This window comes from Diadema setosum, chromosome 13, assembly GCF_964275005.1.
Source record: "Diadema setosum chromosome 13, eeDiaSeto1, whole genome shotgun sequence".
In the NCBI taxonomy this organism is placed as follows: domain Eukaryota; kingdom Metazoa; phylum Echinodermata; class Echinoidea; order Diadematoida; family Diadematidae; genus Diadema; species Diadema setosum.
Window position 1 is genome coordinate 35,299,011 of NC_092697.1, and position 17,503 is coordinate 35,316,513.

At 37.4% G+C, this 17,503-nt stretch overlaps 1 protein-coding gene across 1 annotated transcript; it reads right to left on the reverse strand.

Annotated features, from left to right (window-relative positions):
* Nucleotides 1–9,032: 9,032 nt before the first annotated feature.
* LOC140236759 (uncharacterized) lies at nt 9,033–15,824 on the reverse strand. The gene is made up of 3 exons (XM_072316688.1): nt 15,702–15,824; nt 12,434–12,508; nt 9,033–11,537 (listed from the first exon to the last, which is right to left on the reverse strand). Exons 1-3 carry the CDS (start codon nt 15,762–15,764, stop codon nt 10,188–10,190), a joined length of 1,488 nt encoding a protein of 495 aa, XP_072172789.1. The 5' UTR covers nt 15,765–15,824; the 3' UTR covers nt 9,033–10,187.
* Between the last annotated feature and the right edge of the window lie 1,679 nt (nt 15,825–17,503).

Here is a 17,503-nt window from a genome sequence, read left to right on the forward strand (position 1 = left end):
TGTGTTTACGTCTACGCATGTGTTACCTTTCCTTTGTTTTTGTTGATTCCGTATTTCAGCGCTGTCGCTGCTAAAAATGTACATAGCGAGTTCGAGCAGTATGTAATGCTCGAGCACAGCAATGCAAGTATACAGCGAGCAAAGAACTTGGTTGTGAACGTGCCCTTTCTAACACTCTTCTTGAGCGTAGCTTTCTATTGTTCGCGTGATTAAGCGGAGTTTACACTGTTCAATCTGTCCATATCAACAGATTAAGAAGATAATTGAAACTGGTTAGGCCTATTCAAATGATTATGAGATAAATAAATGAAACCAAAAACAGTCGGTCTGTAACCTGTTGATGTGTACTGTGATCCTGGCCTCAGTGGTATACAGGAAATATATCGAGTGCATAACAGATCAGGTGCAAACATGCAAACAGGAATTTACCTATCTATTTCACTTTTGGTCCATGTCCAATTGTAGAGAAAATTGTTTTCATCAAACTTTGTGCTGTTCTCAAATGTTGTTTTGCTCCGCAAAGATGTGATTTTACTTTCGACCCCCACTCGATGTCTATGAAGTTTTGCTATGCTATACAGACAGGAAAAAATATTATAGTAGTAATTTTCTTTTTTATTTCAGTGAAATAAGAGTATTCGAAATTTGATCTCAGATAATTGAATTGATAAGCAATTCCTAAGTTGCAATATGAAAATGATTAATTTGGATCTTATTGACAGGAAGATTCACACATTTTTCTTTAAAGTGAAATGAAACCCATATATATGCGGATTGAGTGAATGTGCAGCAAATATAATGAGAGCAGAACACATCAGTGAAGTTTGAAAAAGATTGGACAATCCATTAAGAGTTTTCGAAGTTTTGGTGCAGCCATTGCTGGATGAGAGAATTTTGTGATGTCATACAATGACAATGATTAAAGAAAATATAACAAGAATTAAATATACATTCATTTTTCTAGTATAATGAAAAAGCATCTGACGATATGTCTTTCAGAAAACGGTTCTATGTCAGTATCAAGAGGAGGGAATAATTACTTTTCATTAAAACAGATTGTGAAATTCGCTTTACATTGGCTTTATATTGTTGTTCGTGCGTGACATCACAAACTGTTGTAGCCTTCTCATCTAGCGATGGAGGCATCAAAACTGTAAAAATTCATACTTTTCAACAGATTGTCAAATTTCTTCAAACTCCACGCATGTGTTCTACTAATAGTGCCACATTTACTCAACCCATATGTATACATACACACACACACACACACACACACACACACACACAATTGTATATATACATATATTATATATTAAATATTACATATTACATATTATATATTACATATTATATATCATATATTATACATTATATATCATACATTATATATATATATATGATATATAATATATTATATATTACATATTACATATTATATATCATATATTATACATTATATATCATACATTATATATGATATATAATATATTATATATTACATATTATATTTTTATATGTCTGTTTCATTCCCCTTTAGGTAACAGCAAGTGCAATATACTGATAGGGGCAGAAAGAAGGAATGTGATGGAACTTTGGATTCCTACACCTTGTATTTGAAACTCTGAAATTATCTCTTGGCAGCAGTTAACAATTCCACATAAGAGTCAAACCAGACAACAAAATTGTGGAGGTTTCATCTAAACTGGACCTGAACTTAATAAATCATCAAAATGTACATTTTGGAAATCAGTGACATTTGCAACAACCATGTACTTGGGAGTCTTCACAATGTTTGGGAAGTTTTTGCACAAATGAGATGAGTGCATCGTGAAATGATGACATCCCTTCTTCATCCAATTTCTGCCACCCACATCCTTTTTTTTAATGAAGGCACATGAAAATTCAATATTCCATGTCAATTTCACCCAATTCATAAATTAATGTAGAACAGAGTACTGTAGTATACGTATGTACAGTTAATTCAACAAGTTTGGTGGGTTTGTTTGCTGTCGTTTTATAATTGGTTTCATAGAAAAACAACAACTATTCTTTATTACTCTCATTCAAATGCCAATGTACACTGTAGTTTTACAGCTTGCATTTGATATGTACAAAGACAAATGGTGTATTATAGCACACTAATGACAAGCACAGGAAAGATCAGGATCACATTTATTTGACTTTGTATTTATTTTTCTCTCAAAATGAAAATCTGTATCATAATCAGCTCTTTGGAGCATATACACATACACGTAAGATGACAAGTTACCACAGCATACTTGCCCTTAAAAAAAAATCTCATGCAGAAGCATGCAAGTGGCTCAATTTCCAGGAAATCAGCTAATATCGGCATAACACAAATAAATCTATGGGATCTCTGAAACAACAGTGTTGCTATTTCTCTTCGGAGGAAAAAAAAGGAAACCAAGAAGGCACACACACAGTACCAAATATTGCCCAACATTCTTCCAGTTTTACTCCATACAAATCAAAATCAATTAAACCGCACTTCCAACTCTCTTGATACATTGAAAGGGATTCGCGCAACTCATCAGCAAGAGATAAACAACAAAAGATATATTACAAATGTGTACGGTAAGTCACGAACGCAACACATACTCTGCCACGCTTCAGTTGGCATGTAAGAGTAGAAATACAAAAGTTCAACATTATCAAAGTATGAATAAAGGTAAGAATTCATAGGAAATACACAGACAGCACCCTGGTCTTTTGTCTAAAGCATCAATACAAAAAAACAACAACAAAAAACATTGAAAATGAAGGAAATATCGATTTCATTTAAACACACCACAATCAACATTTTGTTGTTCTCTTTTCTTCTTTCTTCATCTTTATTTACTTATTTATTTTTGCTCTTTGTATACGCTAAAACCAAAATTCATAACAGAACAACAAACATGCCTTTTGATAAAGAAAACTCATTTCACAGGGCATTTCCTTAACCTTAATAAGGCGTTTCAGAATCTCTTATAATTGCACTTTTTCATGCCCTTTGTGCAGAGATACACATGTACAGCAAACTTTTCAGGAATTCATGAAAGTAATTTTGCAGTTACACATCAAATGCATAATAAATACATCATGCATTTGCAGTACATTCCTATGATCTGTACTGCTGGATTTTTTTTTTATTTTTATTATTATTATTATTGGTTTCCATTTCTGTGCTATATTTCAATGTGAAGTCATTATCAAATACTTATTTCATCAGCTACTGAAGGACCGTCTTTCTTACCTTCCTTTTTTAATCTAAATCTACAAAATTATACATTTCTCTCTGGTTTTGCCATCAAATTACTTCTCAAACTTAAACCTGCTAGTAGATAAAGTGAAATGACAGCCTCACAGTCTAAACTTCTGTAAGCATAAAGACACTAATTATTGTTGTTGTTTTTACTTATAAGCTCAATTTGTCCAAACAGCATATTCATTTCGACATGGGAAGTCTTATTGAAGTGGGAAATCTCTGGACATAACAAATACTGTTGGATTTTTTTAAATCATAATAGTTCAATGACCTACATCATGCAAAGTTTTGTGTATTCTAATGCCTTAAAAACACAAGGAATGTACAATATCAGAACATAGTATATCAATTACATTCTAACCTTACTGAACATTTGTGGTATAATGTGGGGATGAACTGAAAATTCTTCCCTCTGCAGTGATAAATCAAATGCATAAAGGTAACATGCATTGCAGTTGCATTGCCTGTTTATTTTTCTTTTCTGCCTTTGTCTTCCTTGTGTTCCTCTTTCCCATTCTATATAACTACAATTTTTAGCTCATTGGTAATACATACTAGTACATCAAAGTGATTACTAAAATCTTCAGCTGAAGCCCTGCTGCATATCATTATCTATAGCCATTTGCAAACATATCCAATACAAAAATATCTTCCCCATCTTTACATATTCTACAATCATCCAACTGTTTGTGGGATTCTCATCTTTACATTGGTTGACAAATTTTACAACAGGTGTGATTTAGGAGAGACAGACCCGACACCATAACAGATGAGAGAAGAAGTAGTAGAGAAAAACATAGGAACAGTAATAAATTAAGACAAACAAAACAAATAAAAAAAAACAAGAAAGTGAATCGGTCACTCCAGAGGAGCATAACTACATGTCCATTATGGAAGGCAAAATACAACATCATTGGTTACAATTTGTTGTTGGTGTAGTGCCATTCTTTAGAGGAGGATGGGATCATAACTTTAGTTACTTGCAACCTGCCCAGCAGTTCTCTATGGGGTGGGGAATGATATCTGCAGTGTGCTTACCAACAAAACAAAACACACAATTATGAGTAGATGAGCCGATTGGATGACAATGGTTTGAGCAATCCAAAAGAAAATCACCGCAGCTCCTGTTACTGTAAAACATGATATATTCGCAGCATGAAATTTTTGTGAATTGGAGTCGATGGCCTTTTTCACGGCATGAAATTTTCACAAATTGCCACTGGCATTCAATGCATAATAGTGTAGACAAGAACTTTCATGTGCATTTAATTTCTCAAATCTTGGCTCTCGCGAAATTAAAATGCACGCGAACATTCCTCGTTTTACGGTACTAATTACCTCCAGGTAGCAGACACTAATATGAAGAATCTGGATTAAACCACTACATGACAATTCTGTCATACATCGGCATAATGCTGTTTGCGCTAGAGATGTATAAATACACAGTGATCATCATATCACTGACTATTAATGATGATTATGGGCGTTACTTCAGTTTATGTTCGGTTGATATGCTTGAAGTGAAAAGCTGCCCCTTGTTTAAAGTTTACCTATATTTAGTGAGTAAATTCAAATATAGGTCTACACGTAAGCACAGGTTTCAGTTAGAATCCAAGATAAAATTACATCAAATAATTTCAAAGCATAACATCTTTCCAAGAAATAAACACAGCATCTTGCAATTATATGCACATTAGAGGACTCTCCTTTTGATTAATCCATTCAAATATGATTTCTGGTCATTCATCAAGCAACTAATGTTCCACTGCTTCGTTGTGAAAATGGATATATAGTCCATATCATTTATTCCTCTTGATTTCAGTTAAAAAAATAAAATAGTAAAGATCTAAGTGGCCAATATTGTGGCTAATAACAGCATTTCACAAAAACATGTGAAAGTGTGAAATTCCAGAACCTTTCTTGCTATGTCCACTTCTCATGACAAATTGTTCCGCCTCGTCGTTTCACTTTTACTCTATCAATTCCAGTCAACTTAAACATGTGGGAGCAGCTTTTTACTTTTGTACAATCAAGCCATGGTGATTACATCTATGAGTAAACCTCATACATGTCACTCACATCTGTCTGATGTCAGAATGAAGGCCTGGTATCTGCAGCTAGATAGTCAACCTGAGGCATGTATGTCAAATGTGAATTCAGATTGCATTCAAAATCATTTGTGGTCCCAGAATATATGTACACAATCCAACACCTTCACACTTCCGAGACGAAGCCTAGATAACCCCCCCCCCCCTCAAAAAAAAAAAAAAAAAAAAAAAAAAGGGAAAAACAGAAATGTCAAATGTCAAAATTTCCATTTATATATGAATGTAAAACTGTTGGGAGGTAGGGTATGAACAAATACCAGTGAGGAACAAATTTGAGTGCAGAACAAAATTCCAGAAAGAGAACTTAGCCACCTCAGAAATATCCCTGTTTCAATGCTGTGTCCTGTATACTAGTATCCATGCCCGCAGCTTAAGGCAAACAAGGTATTCAGTGAAATGTTCATGTACTAGTCTATCCTGTCAATATTTTACAAGTTAATATTCAAGCCAGCATTTTTCGATAATTATGAACAAAGTGTCCAAAGATCAGTGGATACCAGGGCTTTCAGTATCTGTTAATGTAATTTCCACAGGGGGAGGGGGAAGGGAAAAACTTCCCAAATTAAACTGGAAAATGTCATGATATTTTAGTGGAACTGACTAATTCTACCCTAAATGTTCAATTTTACAAATCTTGTATAATAATGTTTTCAATGCCGCAGAATAATAACAAATTACCGAAGACTGTTAGCGCTAAAAACTACCAACATGGACGAGGGCATTTTGCAAGTGCATTTTCAAGTCTTCAGAAAAAGAAAAGAAAAACAAGGAATAGAACAGTCATGTAGTACACAATTGTCAAAAGTTTGATTGAAATATAAGTTTGTTTCTTTTTTATATCTCATATGCAAACATGTTGTCTATTTTTTTCTTTTCAGCTTCTCAACATTTGTACAAATAACTAAAGCTTTTTCTTCCATGTAATCCACTTTCAGCTTTTAGAGCAATGACTGAATGATACTTTCCCACGCATGTCCTTTGTTTAGTGAATATCAAATATTACTTGTGAATAAAATGAAAATAAAATAAAATACTGGTACTCCAGACAGCTCAAACAACATTGTAAAGTAATAAATATACTCTCACGCACAATCAAGGATACAGACAGCTCACCAAATGATTTCAATTTTGCAGTACTATTGCCTACTGTCATGCTTAAAATTGTGATCTCCTTTCAGGAAATATTTGTATCAAATTCACAAAATAAGTAATTACAGCTCTGAAGACATAACATAGAAATTCAAAGACTTTAAGCAAAACTTATCATGCATCTCTGATGTATTCATGCAAATACATTTTGGCACACAACTTCATTAAGATGGAACATGGTCTCACCATTGGGTGCCTGATTTCACAATGGTACATGGCTCCAAAAACAAAGACACCCAGAATAGAAAACGCTGTTTAACACAAATACACCAATGTTGCTTTAGTACCCCACATAGGCCTACTGTTTGTCTCACTTTGTATTACCCTTCCTCCCTCCTTCTCAACACCACCCCAGTTTGATTTGACGGCAAATATGTTTTTTGTACTTTCAGTTATTTTTACTTTCTTAAAGCGTATTTAAGTACATGTTGGTAAAGACAAAGCATATCAAAAGCGTCCTGTTCTTCAAAAGTTGATTTTGAAAATTTCCTTATAATCCAGAATAAGACCACCAGAGTGTGAATGAAAGAGGGCACTTTAAAAATGGTTACAATTTGATTCCCCAAAACTACACTTGGGACATGTTATCATTAAAGTTACAGTGGACATGATTATCAGTTGTCCAGCTGCATTTTCAGTATTGTCACGATATATCGCTTTACCTTTAGTTCGTACTTGAGACCAATTATATGAGATAGTTTTGCTATATTGTGCGAAATAAACTTTTTGTCCCAGAAAATGTGTGCAAAGGCACAACATCTTTCATGAGCCTTTGGTGGAATTAAAAAACAAAGACATATCTTGAATTCCACACTGAGCAAATTGGACGTATTGCACAAGCAATGTCAAAGTCCTGTTCCAACTGCAGAGCACATTAGCTGACTTACAAATATTCAAATGCTCACATTTTCTCTTTTATGTTCATCCAGTTTTACTGATATGTTCCTTCTAATATACTGTATTCATGCCATATGATTTTGTCTCTGGGAGCATGCTGTCTTTCAAGCTTACAGTTCTGTGAACTTGGCCCCTCTTCCCTCAAAGAGACAAAATATATAAAGGGGTAGGGGGGAAAGACAAGTAGATAAGGAAACTGTAAGCGATGCTGATTTCTGCTAATTCTTTTCATTAGCTCTACGCAACCTCTCGCTCAAGCATGCAAATGATTAGAATTACCTGTTGCAATTCAGCGCTCAACATTCATGGGCAGCACAAAAGTCCTAAACACTCATCAGTTGTGCACTGCAGTTATTTACTGGATTTACCGCTTGGTGCATGTTCATATTAACTCAAAGGCTGAACAGGTCCATATAGGTGGGGCACTAAGGGACAGTATTGTTAGCCCTTGAGGACTAGCTGATTTTGCTGTGACACACGTTTTCCATAGACACCTGCCCAAGTATTCTCAGGACTAGTCTTCATCGAGTTAATGCAAACTCACTGGATAAATGAATGCCCGACACCTCAGTCAACTCTTTCACTTATTCTGGGATCACAGGAATGGAATGACATCACTGCAAGTTTTACGGACGGCTAATTATTTCAACTCTTGCACCAGACCCAATAATACAGCTAAATCCTCCTGAATGTTTGGCATTATCTCTATTTCTGCATACTACGATATTCAAAATCACAGAACTCACAGAAGCACATGCAGATGAGACAGTGTCTAGATCGACTGCAAAAATTCAGTCAAACTAATTTTGTGTGAACCTTCTTGACAACAGAGCTACAAACTCTGTGGATCGATTGCTGTAGGGATATGCATCTCTCACATTCTGTATACGCTGAAAATTTTGCGGGGTTTGTATTTTCGCAAATTTCGCCAGTCAGATGCTATTCGCAAATTTAAAAACACGCGAAAATATCAACTCTGATCCCGATATGTGACATGCACATATACATTTCTCCCTTCGGTACTGTACCCCACGATCGCAAATTTAACCACTCGCGAAATCGCTGGAAAGTCCCGATTCACGAAAAATTTAGACTTGCTAAATATATAGCATATACAGTAATCTACTCTAGCCTTGCTGCAACATTCCGGAGTTACTGATCCTGCAGCGAGCTAATTTCCATCCATCCATCCCGCAAGGTTGCTATGATCCAGACAGCACACGTTCCTATCCTCACAGCTCGCTGTGCATACATCCCACACAGCTGCCAATCCAGCTAATTTGCATAGAAGACTGGAATACATTTCCTGGTTTTTTAAAAGACAGAAAACAATTAAATGGCTATATTTGCTGCTCTCACAGCAAGGGGATAGCATGGATTCCCCCCCCCCCCCAAGCACTTGGGGCATATATGCACAGTAAGCCTAGACCAACCTTTCTCTTTGTGTTGATGCAGATCTACACTTGCTTGGCTAACCATCCACTCAAAATGTCTACCATCAGAAGTACAGGTACTCCCCAATAGTCACAGTATGACTACAAATATCACAGCTGAAGACAACAGTATGAAAAGGACACATGTATACTGGTCAAGTAAGACTACATAAAATATGTTCAACTGCTTTCTATTATCATTCCAGACACAGTCCCATTCATGTACATCTCTGTCATTGTCTGTAGCTTGGAGAAATGGGGGCAGTGTGAAAATATCACAGGGCGGAAACTTTCATGGAAAATGACACAATTAAATATTACTTGGGGCTTGCAAACAGGTCAAAATACATCATCATTCTTTTCAAGATCCATGAGGCTCACAGTCCATGTGATCTGGTATCTATGAAAATACATGATGTTCATATCAAAATGACTTTATATCTTACAATCCTCATCCTTTCCAGCCCCTTTTATCTTACTGCTAATAAGCCAGTTCACAGTTACAGTCTAGGCATGTGTAGTTGAATGGTCATTGCAGACCTTCTCTTGAAATTAGATTGTATCTGAGGTATGGATAGGTACGGTCTTCATAAAAGCATGTTTTAAATATTCATGAACTTGGTGCGCTGGTGCATATCGGAATGTACAGGTGAATGTGTATTCTTGATATTAAACCAAAGCCATTCATGCAGCTTTTTTGTATGTAAATTACCAGTTACTGCTTGCTGTTTTCAAATGCTCTTCTAATTATAATATAAGATTAACCCCTGTTTTGTAAGTTCTGTTGTTCAGAGGTCATTGTAGACCACTGCTTGAACTGTGAACTGGCTTACACAGCAAGAATCCATCAAAGTGCATACCCACAATGAAAATGTTTAACATCCCAAGAAATTTATCACGATGCAATTGAGCTGTAATACACAGCTGTCAATAATAAATAAATTTAAAGGCTAAACTTCTCTCTTTCCAATGAATGTTATTGAAGCTACTGTCAAAACATTTCATTCTATTCACTGGATAAGACAAGGGCTCAAGGATTTTGAGCAGTTAAGGAAGAATGAGGTCACATACTTCAGCTAATTTCTGTGGAGTACCTGAGCTGGACTGCCAAACTAGTGTGCTCAAAACAATTTGTTTATGACACAAATGTAATGGAAACAGGTTGCATTTCCCTGTACACAGTATCTACAGGGGGACTGGCATATCATGATTTCATATTACTCTTCATATGTCTCTATACAGCTCAAAATATAAAGTAAGTTTTGCTCTGTACCATAGAGATCTATGTGTTGTTACTTTTTTTGTAATAACAATTTTACAATTGCATTTTCGTTAGTCAATGCATACATAAGGTAAGATTTGTAGAGAAGTGTCTTCCTCCGTGTTAACCACAACACACTGCATCCAGTCTGACCATTCTCCCTTGTTATTGTAACACCCGTTCACGCCCTCCCAATGCTCGTTGTGTATGCGATCGATGTCTCCTTCTGGAACTGGCGCAGGCGGGGTCACCGGGTCATCTTCCAGGGTCTCCATCCGGGCCACTGGCCCACTGAACCCAGCACTGGGGCTCTCTGGGGACTCCGTCTCTCTGGTTTCGAGCTCATCTTCAGCTGCAGAGGTTTCAACGGAAGCGGCTGGAACCATGGGGTAATCCTCTTCCACTGGCGGCGATGGAGCACGGCCCATTTCAAATATACCGCCGGGAGAGACACTCTGTGATAACCTTTCACTGGAGTCCAAATCAAATATGGATAGTGACTGCGACGGTGCTTGCGAATCCACTTCATTCCCCACGGAACTGAAGTTGGTTTCCCAGTCCATTCCAAAGACACTTGGAACCTCCATGACAGAGCTCCTTGCTTTTGCGGGAGGGGAGTTTGATAGGGAAGCATTGTGTGATTGCCTTGGTGATTTTGCATTAGCTGCAGTCTTGCTTCTCTTTGCGGGGCTTTGGTTACTTGCTCCGGGAGAAACATGTGGTTTCCTATCGGTCTTAGCACTACTTACAACGGGAGATACTTTCTCCTCTTTTTTCACAAGAACATGTTTTCTAGAGGTTCCAGGGGACAATGAATTAGTTGCTACATTTTTTGTCCTTTCCTTCGGTGACGAGGATCGTTCCTGTTTTAACCTCTTCAGTGAGCCTTTTTCCTTACTACTGCCAGGCTTTGGCGAAGGAGAAGACACTCGTGACCTTGGAGATGATGGTTGGACTTCATCTTTGATTAATGTCTTGACACGTACTCTCTCCTCCTTCACCGACATCCCATTCAAACTTGAATCGTCCTGTCCATTTCCCTCCCCTACCAACGATGGTGACCTGCCCTGGGAAGAGCTTAACTTTTTCTGCGGAGGACCTCTGGAGGAGGGAGATATGGAAGGTGACGACTCGGCCTCCCGTTTTCTCCGCCGCTGATTCTCACTTTTGCTCTTGTCCACCGGCAATGTGTTTGTTGTCTGTTTCGGGGGCTTGGATTTCTGTCCATCGGTGGTGGACAACCCCTCTTGACCTTTCCTGTCATCCTGACTCGGTGCAGGCGACTCGCTCTTTGGTGGTTGAGGAGTCTTTTGCAGGAACTGGGATTGCCACTGCCTAATTAGTGCTGCACATCGCTTCTTTATTGCGCTGTTTGACGTTTTCTTGCGGATAAGGTTGATGATCTTCCCCAATCTTGTTTCCTTGAATTGAAACGGAGAAAAATATCAATAATCAAGAGCAAATGTTCTTGCAAAGGAAAAGCAGTCAGAAAAAAAAAAATGAATTTCAATACATACTATAAACATATGTAACTCTCAATACTATTTTGATGTTTCTGTTTTCTGGTTAAGAGTCTCCACAAAGTTTTTTAACATCTCTATAAAACAAAGAACTAATACATACAGACGTATATATTACATGAAATTATACCACATGATTGCGTAGAGTCTGGAAATGTATAAAATTGATATTTCTATTGATATTGGTATCACAAATTTGTCACTGTGAATGATTTGGTAAAGGCATACCAGTATTTTTGGCATATAATAGTGATTAACAGCCACAGCACATGAATATAAGCAAAAGTGACTAAGCATTAGATCATTGTGCACGATCAATAATTAACAAGAAAACTCCACAGCATTTCATTTTACTAGAATCGCACAGAGTTAGTCCTTTAGACTTTAGTTCAGAGCATAGAGGAAAGAATTCATGTTCATTTCAGCCCTTTGTTGTTCAAAGGGCCATATCGTCGCTGGGGCGACAAGACCTCGGATCTCAAAAATGTCAAATGTTCAGGAGAGCCAAAAAACATGGCGGCCAAAGCACTATACTGAATGGGATAGCCGTTCCTTTGACATGCCGTGGTGGCTTCATTTTGGGGGTAAGACAGCTGGGATTTGGACAGGACATCACTTAACCGATTATTTGACCACTAATGCAAAAAAGTCATTTTCACCAAAATTTGAGATACAAGGTCTTGCCACCCCAGCGACGATATGTATGTATCACAACAAAAATCACACAAATCAATGACATAAAGATTTTATTTTTCATCCTTTTTTTTAAAAGTTTTTACCAAATATGTTTCACTAACCTCCAGAGCATCTTTGGTGATTGGATTGCCCTCCAAGAGGGTGACAGCTTTAGTGACACTTCCCATGTCGACAATCTGTCACAAAGACAAATAAAATCAAACAAACACAAGAATATATATCACAGTATGTAAGGAAGACAAAAATACAGTCATTTGGGAACAGTGCTGACATTCATTCATTTCACATGCAAACAAAGTCCTTCATACAGTCAACCTTGCCTAAAGTCAAATCTATTTGGACTGAAGAAATAGCTTCCACTCAGAGAAAATTAAACTTATGAGGGGTTAAAATCAATAGAATATAAAGAGAGGAGGACTTATTTTGAAAAGACTTTCAACTAAGGCGACTATTTGACTTCTGCGAGGTTGACTTAAGCAAGGTTGACTGTATTTTCACTGTTTTGTGGCCAAGTCGTATCTCGTCACAACTGTTGTCTTACAGCGCATAGTTTCTGGTGAACTACAGAGCAGAATCATCATCAGATAGATTATGGTAAAGTTTCAGCCTTACTCCACATCACAAACACACCAAATAGTTGAGAAAAGGAAAGAAGTCCCACATGCCGACAAGCCTATAGCATACCATGCAACTCTGACAAGTTCCTGTCTCATAGTATTGATTTCAGTCTTGATTACCGGTCCAATGTACTTGTTTCGGGATTTGCAATTGCTGTCCGCAGCAATGTGCGTTCTTCTTCCTCTGCTTAGTTCGGGCAATCAATTTGATTCTCATTAGTTCACACGCTAAGAATACTCTTAGAAACATGCATAATCTACCACATCACCTAACCAATTTAGACAGCCTCCCTCAAGTAGTCTTTCCAAAATATCTCAAGGATTGTAAACAATGCAGTTTGGCTGACCTATACCAATTATGCGACTTTCCATCTCAAAAAAAAAACATGTCTTGTCTTTGAATTTATGCATCTACAATACATTGTACCTTGGTACCATCACCCTCTTTGTTGTGAAAATCATCTTAAGTGTCTACAGCCTTCTTCCACTATTTGTTAGTCTACCCTTTATAGCTGTCATTTATATGAAATTTTGTGTCTGCAACTGCCTTTACCACATGAAAGGCCACTTAATAGCCAAACTTAAATAAGAAAAAGTTGTTTACTTTTCTGTTACCATACTTTGTGGGCAATGCTTTTCTTTGTCTACCTATCTTCATACTGTCTGTAGTGTATCTTGGAAGGGCCATCATAATGCACATTCAATACAAATGCCACTGAGACTTAAAGAAGAAATCCACTCCAAAAAATAAATAAACTTCAAAAGAAAGAGAAAAATATTCCTGACAGAATGATACAAAAACAACAAAAATTGGATAAGAAATAAGGAAGATATGACATTTTGAAATTTCACATTTTTGCAGAAAACATTTCTTTTTTTTTTTGTTTTTTCTTCTTTATTTCATTTTTTTTTATTCATATGTAGACAGTCTTTATAAACAATCATATCAGCGAGTTAATGTCATACCCTCACAATTTTTCTGTATGTTATCATGAAATTCGGAAAAATTGTAATTTTTAGTTAAAAGCATGTTCCCATACCAAGATATATCATAGTTAACATGAAAACACTCATTGCTCACCTCCTGCAGAAGGCGGCTGAAATAATACCTGTACTCAGGGTTTAACATACAATGTGTAAATAACATTAATTAGCAAGACAAGGGAAGATGCACTTTTCATAAAAAAAAAAAAAAAACCCAGTTTTGTCAGAATCATTTGTTATATTGTTCCACTAGCTACTATTTAATATTGCTGGTGACACGTTTTCAAAATGGGGGGCACTTCCGAGTTTCATGAGCTGACAGGCAAAAAATTCCGGTGCCTTTTCCGGGTTTCTTCAGCCGACAAGCAAAAAAAAATTTCTTATTCCACTTCCAGGTTTCTTCACCCGACAAGCAAAAAAATATAAAAAAAAAATAAAAAGGCAAAGCAGCTAATACCGCACTCAAAGGTTTCATTCTAATCTCCTATTTTTTCTACTGCCACTTCCGGGTGAAAATGTGAAAAAAAAAACCCAGAAATAAGAACGTCTGATGCTTTTCATTCATAAAACTGTAGGAAAACTTAAAAGTTGTGAGTAGTGAACAAATCTGTCTGTTCATGGACACTGGCACTTCCACCGAGTATTAAAATCTGGATATAAAAGATTTATCTCTTCAGTGTTAATGACAATGGGAGTCAAGTAACCTTCACTTCCTTTCACTCAGCACCTTACAGGATGTGCTACAAAAGACACTGGTGTCTGTACTGTTTATATTAGCTAGGTATTGTGAAGGTTCATTATTTGATTGCATATTGTATAGACCGGTTCTAGAGGTTTCTAGTGATAGAATGTACCACCTTTCTGGTTGGCCATGCCGTTTAGATCATGAAACCAGCCTTGCAAACAAAGAGCAAAATCATCTAGATATCGTTTCATACAGCCATAACTCCCATCTATATCTACATCATCCTGAATGAAGCCCAAGTTTCATTTCTATAGCAGTAGGTCAGCCTTTCAATATTATTAGCATTTAAATTTTACGACAATTATTCGATGTCCAAGCTTTCCACTAAAGCAACACTGAATTTGGATACACTACTACCACGTACACAATCTCCGGTCCGCGACATGCATATCATCACGTACAGTTGTGTGGAAATGACATGCTCTCGTACATTCGAATGGGGGCGGAATGCTTCTTTGCGAGAAGGCGAGCCACCCGTCGCCGCCAAACCCGGGCAATCTATGAGTGAGCAACAGCAGCATATCTTCCACGCACGTAAACTGCGTTGACGCCAGCGGAAAGAGGTCGCAACGAATTGTCACGAAATAATCAACGACGTGGGTTCACATCTCGCTTGCGCATGCGCCCCCCGAGACCTCTCATAGGCCCCGTTTGGGTCAACACTTCATTCTGCGGCAGGCGAGCTTACAGTGTACAGGAACCTTCGCCGGTCTAAGATAACGCGACAACATTCGGATCCATGCAAAATTCAACCGCTAAACCAACTCAGAGTCAAACGTGCAATATACCACTTTGATCTATGGGAACTGAGCTACAATCTCATCGGATTTCTACTCTTTGACAAGTGTTATTCGAGCTGCAATCTCGGCGAAATCTGCGATCTTCACGATGGAAAAATCGTTCGCGATGAGCATGCGGCTGGCTATGGCAAATCACCATTGTGAACTCAACACGCGAGAAACGTTGGCGATTCCAAGCTAAAATCACAGGAAGCAGAGTAAAATATCATATATACATGCTTACATTATCATCTTTGTCGATAGCCGTGAGCAGCAGCTCCTTTATCTGGCTCGGGGTTGGCGGCATTAGACCATTTCTAAGCGGCCAAATGGAGCCCTAGTGCCGTAGTCCTGCTCTGAAAGCAGTGTACAGACATCACGGATATTTCTTACATGCGTGGTGTATTATGGGATGAAGCACTGCCGGAACTTGGCACATGACGTCACGTATACGCGCGGCGCGGCATCACTTTCGTGAGGAAAGAAAAAGAAAAGAAAAGAAAAAAAAAAAAGAACCAAGATCATCCCTTTGAAACCCACCTCTAGACATGCTTTCGTATATTTAATCGAACATTGTATCCAATTGGCCCATTTCCCCCCGATGGTAAAATTTTACCATGCCATGCAAAACCATTCCTGGAACTGGACCTCAAAATATCAAAGAGAACATAAAGACTCACTAAAATTCGTCACATCCCGTTGACTGGTAACGAGAGAAGAAAAAACACATTTTGCAGACAGAAAGACTGAAGAAAAAAAAAAGGAAGCGGGAGATCGACTTTTTACTTCGCCGACACGATAAAAAAAGAAACAACAAAAACAGTACAAAGCATTCATACTCGTATCCGCGATATACGCATATACGGATAGAAGATGCAATACTGGTTGTACAATATTGTCCCTGGCGTATGTACGCTTGTGGATGCCTTTTCACACGATACAAAATACAGTAAAGAAAAGTGTGTACACTTTATAAGAAGAGAAGACAGCTAACATTTAACGGGGCCAATGATACTGAACCTTATATATATATATATACATATATATATATATATATATATATATATATATATATATATATATATATATGTGTGTGTGTGTGTGTGTTTGTGTGTGTGTGTATACAACGTGATAATCGACAATTAGACACACTTAGAAACCCCGGTCATACTGTTCAACCATATATGGCTTCAAATTTTAATCATAGGCCTACACTGTATACACATTATTATATTCCTTTTTGCATGGGTAGACATACAGATAATGGCCCAACAAGGACAGATACAAAAGATCAAAGCAGACAATGTAAAGCTTCAACGAGTATCCGGTAGTAGAAAATAATGACTTCTGGTATTGGCGGGTAACTTTAACAGATGATTTCTGTCTCATTCGATTCGATTCCATTCAATTTTCATTTTTTTTTTTTCAGCGCTAGGGCTTATACTATACGCTATCTCCTCTACATAAATTGACATGATCTACGAATTCAGACTGAGTGTTTTGGGTGTTTTTTTTTTTGTGTGTGTGTGTGCGTGTGCGTGTGTGTTTCTTCTTCTTCTTCTTCTTCTTCTTCTTCTTCTTCTTCTTCTTCTTCTTCTTCTTTTTTAGGCTCTGTTTTCTGACATTGTGAATCGAGCAACGCAGGCGGGCATATACCATAATAATAATTATGGTATACCGGGGTACGGATTCTATACGAGTCACACTGCACACTAAATAATTTCAATGTAGGCCTATCGTACTATTATAGATGTCAATGAACGATGTCGGACTACCACCATTATTGAAAAGAAAAACAAACAAACCTCTGTGCACCACGCAATGTGGCCAGTTAGAGCCTATATGATCTCGATTAATGATAAAAATCACGAGGGTCGCGATGTCCAACATTCCGAAGGATCGTTACTGATCTGAAATTGAAATTTTAAGGGTTAATTATTCAGAAGGTTCGTTATTCCTATCAAAATTTCCTCAGCCGAGATGTTCGTTAATCCGAAAATGGGGTTCATTGATGCGACACTTGTAGCGTTATTCCAGCGGTTCTTT